This window comes from Rhea pennata, chromosome 3 (assembly GCF_028389875.1).
Source record: "Rhea pennata isolate bPtePen1 chromosome 3, bPtePen1.pri, whole genome shotgun sequence".
Taxonomy (NCBI): Eukaryota; Metazoa; Chordata; class Aves; order Rheiformes; family Rheidae; genus Rhea; species Rhea pennata.
In genome coordinates, this window is record NC_084665.1 from 5,938,605 (window position 1) to 5,949,745 (window position 11,141).

At 47.9% G+C, this 11,141-nt stretch overlaps 1 protein-coding gene across 5 annotated transcripts in view; it reads right to left on the reverse strand.

Moving 5' to 3' along the window:
- EHBP1 (EH domain binding protein 1) overlaps nt 1-2,539 on the reverse strand; it is a 210,753-nt gene extending 208,214 nt beyond the window's left edge. For 4 of the 5 annotated variants that reach the window (XM_062571442.1, XM_062571441.1, XM_062571440.1 and 1 more), the window contains exons 1-2: nt 2,426-2,538; nt 958-1,380 (exon numbers count right to left, since the gene is read on the reverse strand). In XM_062571442.1, the coding sequence (XP_062427426.1) occupies nt 958-1,061 (104 nt within the window). In that variant the 5' untranslated portion in view covers nt 1,062-1,380; nt 2,426-2,538. Of the gene's footprint in view, nt 1-957; nt 1,381-2,425 lie in introns of all 5 variants that reach the window. The other variant, XM_062571439.1, reaches the window with a different exon arrangement.
- Nucleotides 2,540-11,141: the final 8,602 nt, after the last annotated feature.

Consider the following 11,141-nt stretch of genomic DNA (forward strand, 5'->3'; position numbering starts at 1 on the left):
ATTCAACGCAAGTGCCAAACTTGCCAACAAGAAGATAAGCCAAGTATTAGAAAGGCAGCTGTAGTTTATTACATGGTAACTTGAACATTTCAGGTCTGGAAAGTACTTTCTCTGTAGTGACGCCACTGACACAGAATCACGCTAATGTGAGGAATTAAGACAATAACATGAATCTTCCAAAGATATAAAATGGCACTTAAGTACCTGTATAATGGGGACCTTTGCTTGACTACTTAAAAGCCGTTCCTACCCCTCCTTCCACGTAAAATGAACTTAACTAAATATGATGGTGAAGATCTGCCTGAGCAAGACCTATAGCATTAACTGCTAGCTGCTGTCTAGTCAGCTCCAAAGTCATCCAACTAGACCATTACAGCATGGAATTCCTGTCTGACCAAAATATCTTAAGACAATTCCCAAGGATCTGTCTCTTGCCTCTTCCCATTCAAAGATGGGAAGAAAGAAGGCAAAGAAGGAGAAGGCACATTGCACCCTCAAGTCAAAAAAAAAATAAAACCAAAATGAAACTAGTATGTACCCCAGATTAAATAAATAAAATTTTCAAGGCTGGTCTCAAATGTGTCAGTCAATTAACAGTAACGTTAGCTGATAGCATTCAGCACGAAGAGTTGAGTTAGAAAATAACTCTGGGAAACATAAGCATTTTTGGAGAACGCTGAATCAAAGGCTCCGAGCAAATAAACACACTCTCCTGCGTGATAGCAGCAGCATCAATGAAGAAAGAGTACAAAACAAAGCCAACAAGTTCAAGATAAGTATGCATCATGAGTATCATCAAGAGACACAAGCACTCCACTCTGATCCTTTCACAAGGGACAGGGGCAAGAGTGAGGGGAGGAAAGACTAATATACACACACGCGCACACACGCAATGGCCTTCTTTTTTCAGCATCAGCAACTTACTCCATCACCTATGCAGCAACATGAGACACTTACCATTTTTTGGTGCACTCGACCATCAGCTCCTGGTAAGAGGCCACAAACTGGAACTTGGATGCATGTTTTCCAACACGCTGCAGTCTTTTCCAAACTGAAGCCATGATGGTGAGAAGTATCAGTCCTATTACACAGTAGCAACTCTGGGAATACCAAAGTAGCTTTAAGAGTGTGTGTGCCCAACACTAGCAGATTTACATAGAGATACAGTAAAAAGAATGCACAAGATGCTTGAAGGGATGTCTAGGATTCATAGTCCACTTCTGCCTTCACAGCAAATCCTAGTCCAGTTGAACAGCTCGTCACTGGCCAGGAGCAGCGCACAGTATGAGTGGATGAGTTTAAAAAAAAAAAAAGACAGAAATGAAGTCCTCTCATGGAATCATCACTCCTCACATGCTAGGTGATGTGGAGACTGAGAAACTGGAAGACAAATCAGATGGGAGAGAAAACAGTGGTTAATATATTACATACTACAGTGCTGGAATTGCATGTGATTTTGTACCTTTCAAGCAACAACTACAAGAAGCCACAAACACCTACCCCTTTCCTGTTCCCTCCCGCCTGATCAATTAAATAAATAAATAAGAATGCAGCAGCAATTTCAGGAATGCAAACCACGAGTCTGTTTGGAAACATATCAGCATGTCCTTTTATCAGCACCATCATAATTGGCAACAACAACAAAAAAGGGCAGGTCAGGGCCACACTGAATCCTTACGAAGCATCTCCGGGAAGCATTGCAAAGGGGCTGAGGTGCTGCCAATATGCACCCAGAGGGAGGGACGCAGGGAGATGAATACAAGTTCTTTGTCTGCAAGCTGATGACAAAAGGTGTAACAGTTGTTTCCTCTCACTTCACGCCCCCCCCCCCCCCCCGCCCATTTCTCTCTCCGAGGAGAAGGAACGGCCAAGCAGCACGCAAGGGAGGAGTAGCACTTGAATGTCTGCGCTGGGGCGAGGACCAGGATGAGAGAGGACGGGGCATTTCCTCAGCTCTGGCTGCCCAGACTTTCCCCTCGCTGCACGATGGTAAAATGGAAATGCCTCTCCCCACGCTGCGTAGAGAAACGCTCGTCAGGGAGAGCAGAAGCCCAGCTGGGTCTCCCACCTCCCAAGGCAAGCCGCATCTCCGCCGGGTGCGGGGGAAGAAGCCTCAGCACCAGGAGGCAAAGGGAAGCCAAAGGTTGCTGCCCCGGGCAGGAGGGCACGGCGGCGAGGCGGCAGCCCGGCTGCCCCCCACGGCGCACCCCGCTCCGCCGCGCCAGCCCAGCTCACCTCAGCGCCCAGCCCGCGTCCCCCCCCCGCACCGGCCGGCAGCCGTTGGGGTTTAAAAATTAAAAAGCCAACGGCGGGGCGCGGGGGGGGGGGGGGGGAGGAAGGGGGCCGGCAGCGACTCGGGGAGCGGCAGGGAGGGCGGGGGCGCGGCGGGGCAGCGCGGGCGGCCCCCGCCGGCCGCGGCACTCACCTGCCCCGGCTCCTCACACGGGCGGTCCCCGCCGCGCCGCGCCGCGCAGCGCCGCGCCGGCACCACACGGCAGCCGAGGGGCAGCGCTGCCGCTGCCCATTACTGCGGCAGCGCCGCGCGGCTGTGCCAGTCCCCCCGCGGCGAGCACCGGGCGCGCGCCGCCTTCCTTGCCCCGGCCGGCGGGCGGGCGGGCGGGCGGCTGGGCAGCCCGCTCCCGCCGCGCCTCACGCCACCACCATCGCCCTCCTGCCGGCGCTGCGCCTCACCCCAGCCGCCCCCTCCTCCGCCCCCCCCCGCGCCGCCGAGCGCCGCCCGCCCCCGCCGCGCCATTGGCCCCGCCGCGCGGCCGCCGCAGCCTATTGGCTCCCGCCCCACGTCAATCACCAGCGGGCGCAAGGGGCGCTCCTCGCCCAACAGGGGAGAGGCAAGGCGGCGAGGGGAGGGGGAGCTCGCGGCCCTCCTCTCCCGCTCCCCCAGCTCCATCGTCTCGCCTGATTGGCCGCAGCGCTTGAGGAGGCGGGGCCTCTTGCAGGGGAAGGCTATGCGATACGCGAGCGCGGCCGCCCGTCAGCGCCAGAGCGCCCGGCGATTGGCGGCGGCGCTTCCTAAAGCCGCGGGGTGGGCGTGGCACGGGGAGCGGGCGTTCAGGGACGGGGACTGGGAGCCGCCGCAGGGCAGCGGTCCCCGGGGGACCTGCCGCGGCGCTTGTGTTGCGGGGCGGCGGCGGGCCGGGAGGAGCCCCCTTGCCTGGCCGGGATGAGCGGGGCGGGGGCCGCTGGCGGACGGCGGCGCTGCCCCGGGCGCGAAGCGGCCCTGAGGCGGTCGCTCTCAGGCGCCTCCCGTCAGGTGGGCGCGGAGCCCCCGCGGGAGGCGGATCGAGGCGGGCCGTGAGGAGGGGGAAGACGGCAGCGAGAGCTGCCGCGGTGGTAAAGGAGCCGGTGCGGAGCAGGGCGCCCTGCCCGCGGGAGGGGTGGGGGGGGGAAGCCCACGCGCGGCACCGCCCTGCGGGCCGCTAACGGTCGCCGCGGCGCTAACGGCCGCTAACGGCCGGCTCCGCCCGCGAGCGGGGCGCTCGGCCCGCGTCCTCAGCGAGGGCCCCTCTCCTGGGGGTGCAGCCGCGGGCTTTAGCATGGCATTGCCTGGTAAGATATAGGTATGTTAAAAGAAAAAACTAAATTAAACATGAAAATAAGTAATACAGGCAGTGTGATGTCCCTTTGCTGATTTAGCTGGATAATATGCTCTGTGAGCTTTGCACAGATGCTCGGTTTTAGACGTTCTGCACAGCTTCATGTAAAAACACCTGCAGGGGAAAGGGCTGGGGGCCCTGCCTGGCTCAGGAGCAACGAGGAGGGATGATTATTTTGGAACGTGGACTAGGAATTTCCCATAACTGCACTAGCTGAACATTTCACCTGCAACACAGTGCTGTTAATGGGGTGTCAATAGCCAGATCTAAACCCTTGGTGCTACGTTCCCACATGGATTTAAAACGAAATGGTGGCTTACTCCAGTTCAGAGCATTTGAAGGCATAGGGAGAGAATGCCACGCTGTTTGTTGCTTATTTAGCTTTTGAAGGCTTTCCTTGCACCCATGCAGGAAGGTGTGGTAAGCCTTAAATCCCAGTAAGTCTTAGATCCCAGAGCACTTTTTGAAACAAGTGGATTCTATTGTCATGATAACCCAGCTATATTAGACCCCGTAGGACCCGTCAGCCAACTGAGCAAGCAACTAAGGCAGATATCAAGTGGAAGCGCAGGGAAATAAGGAATATAATGCAGTGAAGACCTTCAAGCCGCTATGAAATTGAAGCCTCTGAGCTTTGCAGTCCTCCTCTGCACTCTTTCCCATGACTGATTGAATGGAGCCCAACTGATCAGCAGGCTGGGAAGCTCCTTGTCCTTGTCTTCTCCTACTCTTCTCTGAGCTGCTACTGTCTGTGCAGGCCCATCACAGGGGCAGCCAGTATTCACCGCCTGGAGCGACAGCAGAGACAGCATGGCCTCAAGCACAGCCACAGGATGAACTATGTTACTTTGGAGATAGTGAACATTCGGCTGTAAAAAAGGTCAGCACCACACCCCCTCAGTTGCTTGTGATAGGTGAGACTTCACTCCTTTCTCTCAAGACAGATTCACTTACCTGAGCTGTGAGAGGGCATGCGTTTTCTGCCTATTTTGACCTGTCCTGGAAAAAAGCAGTAATTTTCATTCTAAAAGTGTTACACTGGAATGTGGAAGAAGTTTGATTTCTACTATATATGCAGATTTCCCCAGACACCGTCTCTTAGTTCTCTCTCTCTCTCTTTTTTTTTTTTTTTTTTTTAGAGTTTGAGGATTTTGTGCATTTGTCTAAGACTTCTGGCCCAGTTTTGCAGCTGGTCTGCACACATAGTAAATCCAACACACTTGGGGAAGACATCAGCTTTCTTTTCATGTGCAGATCACCTGCTCAGCTTTGGGAAATGAGGCCATGATTTCCAGAGCACATTAGACTGACAAAGCTGGAGGGTACATATGCTGGGTCTTGACGTGGAAAATGCCAGCCAGAAATCTGGCAACTGTAGAGTGGATCAAACAACATTATTAAAAATTCCAGTGGCCCACATGAGATTCTGGGTTCCGCTTACCAGGAAAATGTCAAGTAGTCACTTGCACTGATTTTATTTGAAAAGTTGTCTTTATTCTACATGTATTAGAAAGAGTTCATCAGTAAGCATCTCTTTGATTTATCTTCTGAATACCATGTAGCATCCAGGATAATTCCTAAGATGTATCTTTGGCCAAGATTGCATTTTCCTCAAACTGAGACAGACATTTTCTGTCCCATGGAATAAACACAGAAGATGTAGTGGTTGTTCAGCAACTTGTGTTTCAAACATCATTATTTATTAACATTTTCCATTTCCCTCATGGCTTTTGGATTCAAATTACACTAGGCCTAAGAAGTACACAGTGCGTGGCTGCTTTTTGCTTCACTGGGTGGGGAGAATTTTAACTTAGGCAATGCCTATTATTATGCTACAAGTTATCTACTTATTTTCAAAATTTTGAGAGTAGCAAGCTACAGCTCTTGCAATTTCAGGGAAGGCCTTAGGAGATTTGAAAGGGTGTGAGCTACTACTATGGAAAGAAGGGCGAGATCTTCAGCTGCACATGAGAAACTAGTAGTCACTGCAGTGCTCTTAAATTACTGGAGCAAGTCCTAAAGCAGAGCAGCTCAAAAGCCCTTTAAACTTGTGTTGGCCTCTCACAGCCCAAAGGGACCAACAATTAGTGGAAAAGGTTCAGCAAAGGCATGGCTGAAAAAACTCATTCTCCCCACCCCTGGCCACAGCATTGTGGTGGAACAGCTGTGGAGAAATCCCTGTGTTGCCTTACCTGCTGGGTTGAAAACATCTCTTGCCTGGCCTTGCCACCTTTGAGGCTGGTTTGTGCCAGAGATGCAGCAGAAAGCCATAGTACAGCTGTAGAGCATGATTCAGGATCTAAGCCGAAATCTAGGGAAATGGTCACATTTTGATTTAATCCAGTATTATGAGCTTAACCATGAAAACAAGAACAAAACTAGTTACACAAAGCGCCTGATACTCACTTTTAGGGTCAATAGCTGAATAAACAACTCTCACATGACTCCCAGAACAGTTCTCGTGATTATAAATAAAATGATTCATCCATCGTTTTATGTATGTGTCAAAGACCTGCTCTTCTGCAAATAGAAAATATAGCCATGTGATGAATAGGCGGATGCTTTTTTATTATTCAAAGATATATTAATATGTATGATACCATCTATTTAAACTGTATTCCTGCTTTTCATAAAGAGGGAAAGCTCAGGAAGGTATGTTTGTGTATTTCTGAGCGTGCTCTCATCTCTGACATCCTGGAAACAGCTTGGAGCAGGATGCCAAGAGCCACTCAAACTGAGAAGTCGACAGGGCTGACCAAGGAGTTCCCAAGGCAACTTCACACGGTTCTTCATAAGCAGCTGGTCCTACCAAGGACACCCTCACTATCCAAAAATACATGCTTCTGCTCTGCGGTTGGTCTTTTTCTTATCCTCTGCTGACAGTGAATAGCCAGCCTCCCTCTCGATCTCCACAAAGAAACAATATTTGATTTTTTTTTCTGGATTTTGATTTCTGTTCCTTTCTGGAATAAAGAGGAGCTTTGTTGGTAGGTTACAAGCCTACTGGTCCAATTAGAAAGATGATCTGTGCTCTATTTATGTTATTCCCTGTTAAGCTCTAAAGCTCTACCGACTCTCCCTTATCCTTCAACACCTCTTCATCAGCATGACTAAGGACAGGTTGTTCACCAATAAAGAAATGACCTTTGCTAGAAATAGCTATCATTATAAATCTCCGTTTCCTTGTCCTTCTGTATATAAGTCTGCAGAAATGTCACCGAAGAAATCAACTAATTGGATTATGTCAAATTTGCAACAGCATTTAACTTCTTGAGGCAATGGGCTGTGCACATGAGGTTACCTTTTGCTACTACATTTCAAATCTTCCTTTATTTCTAGTTCCCATCAAAAGTTTGATCCCATGCTAACAAAGGTAATGGAGAATTTGCATTGACCGCGGTAGATTTGCGTGAAGTCCCATCTTCCTGTTCCCCAGTATGTCTCACTAGCTGATTTGTAAGGACCTATACAATATAGGTCCTGCCTTAAGACTCAGTTCTGTAGCAAAGTAATGCTCACCAAGCTTTGTGGCAGCACACTAGACTGATTGTTCTTTTTCTTTTGGTTCTTCACATATCAACAGTCATTAACAGAAAACAATGATACGCTTAACACATCATAAAAATGTGCACAACAACAAAATCACAGTTTTTAATCCTCACTTCTTCCTTTGTTTCTTGTTTGTCACTAAAAAAATTCCACTCAGTTGTCTTTTCACATGATCTGTTGACACCCAGCAGCCACTTGGCATCAGAGGGAAGTGTTTGAAATACACACACACTCACTCACTCACGATATTTTTGAAGAGAGGTAAATGCTCCATTTTATTGTGCAGTGAAAGCTTCACTGAGACTGGCAGCTGAGAAAAAAGTGATTCCCACATGGCAGAATTAGATAGCCCAGTTACTATCCCAGCCTGTCATGGGAGCATGTGACTTCAGCAATACCCCTGTTACTCTTAAGGAAGTAGCACTAAGAATAAAAACATCGCCAGTTTTGATTTCTTTATCCACTGACCTGTGCAGCGTTTCTAGCCCAGGCCAGGTCCCAACGTGTCTGCCACCCCAAAGAGCAGCCTCACCCCAGCTCTGCAGCCAAGGGGTCATCTGCAGCAACAGGAGCTGGGTTAGAGCACCAGTATCTCCTTTTCACAGCCTGTTCATTCAAAGCCAAGAGGTCTGGTTAAAAAAAAGGGGGGCGGGAGGGAGGGTGCAAGCCTTCCTCACTTGCCTTTCCTTTATCTTAGCCCTCTCGCCCTCTCGTCTGGCCAAAATTCTTCCTAAGCCACTCGACGTGAGGGGCATGTTGTATTTAGCTGCAGCCTAGGTCAAGGACAGGAGTCACATTCCTGAAATGCAGAAGCTCTAGTGCAGGAGTTCTGCTGCAGAGCTGAGACGAAAGACAGGGCGTTGGTGATGGAGACCCATGCGCTGCAGCCAGCATCTCCCTCTTTGGCTTGGGAAAACTCTGGATTGGAACCGCTTTTTCTGAAGGACTTTGCCCAAGCCTATTTTTAATCGTTCTCCTGTTAGTGAGCCTGCAACAGTCCAAATGAGTTTTGTCACTCACCTTTTCATATCCTTGAGGATAGTGTACATCTCATAGACGGCCCCAGTTTCTCTCTCAGGAAAAAAAATAGCTCATACTTCATCTATAAATATTGATTCTTTCGATCCTTTATCATACTTAGTGCCTCCTGTACCTTTTCCAGTTCTTCCGTACCCTTCCTGTGTGGTCTCCCTAGCCTTTCTGCAAAGCATCATTATGCGTGTATAGGACATCCCGCAGCACTAATGAGGTAAAGAATGCCTTCCTCTTTCTCTCTCTCTTTAAAAACAAGAGTAACAACAAATTGCTTAGCAAATAATACAGCTGTTAAATTAATTTAAGATGACCTTCAGGAAAAATGGCCTTAATTCTCTTGAACTGTTTACCTTTTCACATTTTGATAATTTTCTCTTCCCTTTCCTCAATTCTGTTCAACTTTGGACATGGTCTTCTTTTTTAATGTTACTTTTAAATAACTTAATTGCTTGTTATGCAAACTACCACCAACATCCTACAAAGACAGTTGAGAAGCTCAAGCTTTAGACAAGATAAATAGAGTGAGAAACCTTTGGCAAGAATTTTTAAAAAAGAAAAAAGTTTCAGATAGGTATGGCAACACAAGCGGAAAAGCAAGACCGCTTTTCCAGAGAGACAGAAAAAGAAGGTAAAGACCCTTTACGAAGAGTCAGGGCAGGAAAGCAGAAGTGGAGCAAGCTGAAGGAGTCTTGCTTCCTGCCTCCCAAACACATACAAAACTGGAGCTGATCATCAGCAGCAGGTCAAACCTCTGATTAACCAGCAGCAGACGACTCACGGAGGCATCTAAGGATGCATCAAGGCATCTAAGGATGGGGAGGGAAGGGAGGGAAAGTCGTACAGTCCATACATTCTTTTTACCGATATCCTATTTATCAGGAGAGGAGTAACTGGACATGCAATCAATCAGAATACTGTACCAGAAAAAAAGTTAACCCTTTTAACTGTATTTCTATATCTCTGCACAAATACCAGAGGAATCGTAAAATATAATACAGCTGTCTCCGCAGATTATGCAGGAAATTCCTCTTTGCCCAAACATTGTATTGTATGGTATCTTTAAAGAGATTCTAGTTTACTTTGCATCTGCACCATCAGCCATCATCCACATCATACGATCAGAGCAGAGGCGTGTTTCCTTGGAGTAGGTATATTAAAAACACACAGACCATCATAGATCAGATCTGAGGCCCTCTTGGAAGCCTGTTTAAAGCAATTCCCTTGCAAACCTGAATTTCTACTAGACTAAATCTGTAGCCAGCAACTTGTAAGACCAAAATCCCAAACGTCATACAAGACCTTAATGCCTGATTGAAAACATTTTTAAAAGTGCAGAGTCAGAATGCGTACATGTAGCGTGGCCTTAGTCCTGTGGCAGCCTGATAGTTAACTTATAGCAACTATAACTTACAGCAAAATTTTAGGTACTGAAAATGAGTCCCACCTACTCATACATGCAGAGAAATTCAAACATTTGTAGGCTTTGGTGGTGGGTGTTGGGGAGGTGTGAGAGGGTATGGAAGAGACTCAGCCTTGAAAAGACAAGCAATTAATTGTGTTGACAATCTGACTGCAAAGTTTTCTGCTCCAGCATTTGCAGTCTCAGCAGCCACTCAGTTTAGAGAAATGATTCTAGTTAATCTGGAAATGAAATAAAATAATCACACCCAAGTTACATAACTCCAGACTTAGAAACTGCACTTCAGTATGTCCAGATTAACGTGTGTATTTAAATAGTATTCCCAGTTATTTTTAACTAAGTATATCACCTTAAATTGACATTGAGCAATACTATGTGGCTACACATGTCACTACCTACAGCTCATCTCCCCATCCATTTTCAAATCGTATATATTAAAGTCACAAAGTCAGAAAATGCAGGGGCAGTTGATCACAAAATCCTGCATGCAATAACACTCTTCATCAATATAAAATGATGCAAATTTACTTACCAGGTGCTCCACAGACTCTGCATCATCCCACTCAGAAAAGGTACCTTTCTCAAGCGGTCCTGGCGCTATGGTGAAGACAGCATTCTGGTCCATATGCTCTGGCAGAGGTGTGGGCTGAAATCTACCTGGTGATCCATCATTAAACACTTCCAATAAATAAACCAGCATTCCTTTATAACCCTAAACTCTGCCTACTGTTGGCAGCCCCAGCACCATCAAAAAAAGGTACAAATGCTAATTCAAGCAGCGCTGCTTTTACTTACGCAGCGCACCCAAGCCAGAGCAGGTGACCACTGTTCTTCAGCAGACCTGGGCAGACTCGCTGGCTACCCCAAACAACGCTTCGTCCGTTGGAAAGAGGTAAATGAAACACCTAAGGTAGTGGCCCAAGTTCTGCAGTGGTACTAACATCCAGCATAATTTAGGGACTGGGGAGTTGAAGCATGGTTAGGAGAAAAGTGTTGAGTTCACTATCAATGGGACTTAGGACTCCCTCTGCCAGTCAGGTCACGGCAGCGCCTGGGCTTCGCCCCTCCTCAGAATCTTATTTTTGATAAATGCCTCTGCAGGACCTGGTGTAGGACATACGGCCTTACCAATAACGTACCCCTATGGCAGACTCCTCAGTAAGTCCCTAACTCCGGGAATAAGTTGCTAGATTTTGGTATTTTTTAACCACAGTTTAGGGAAGGAGCATGATTTTTTTTTCTCTGAAGCATTTTAGGAATCTTGTTGACTGTTTGCACGCTCTCAGAAGAGCGAATGCTTTGCCAGCTCTGTGCAGGGACAATCAAAAAACATAAATCTCCATTTTGAGCTCTTTTCCCACTACTTCGGCATGACACAGCAGTACTTAAGTCCATCTTTAAGCACTAATTTTGAAACAAAAGATGTAAGGGCATAAATGGGTTTCTCTCCAGAGAAGCCATAATTCTGGGAACCCAGCGGCTGTCATGCAACCCGGGGCAAGTGCCGGGAACAATCTGATGGC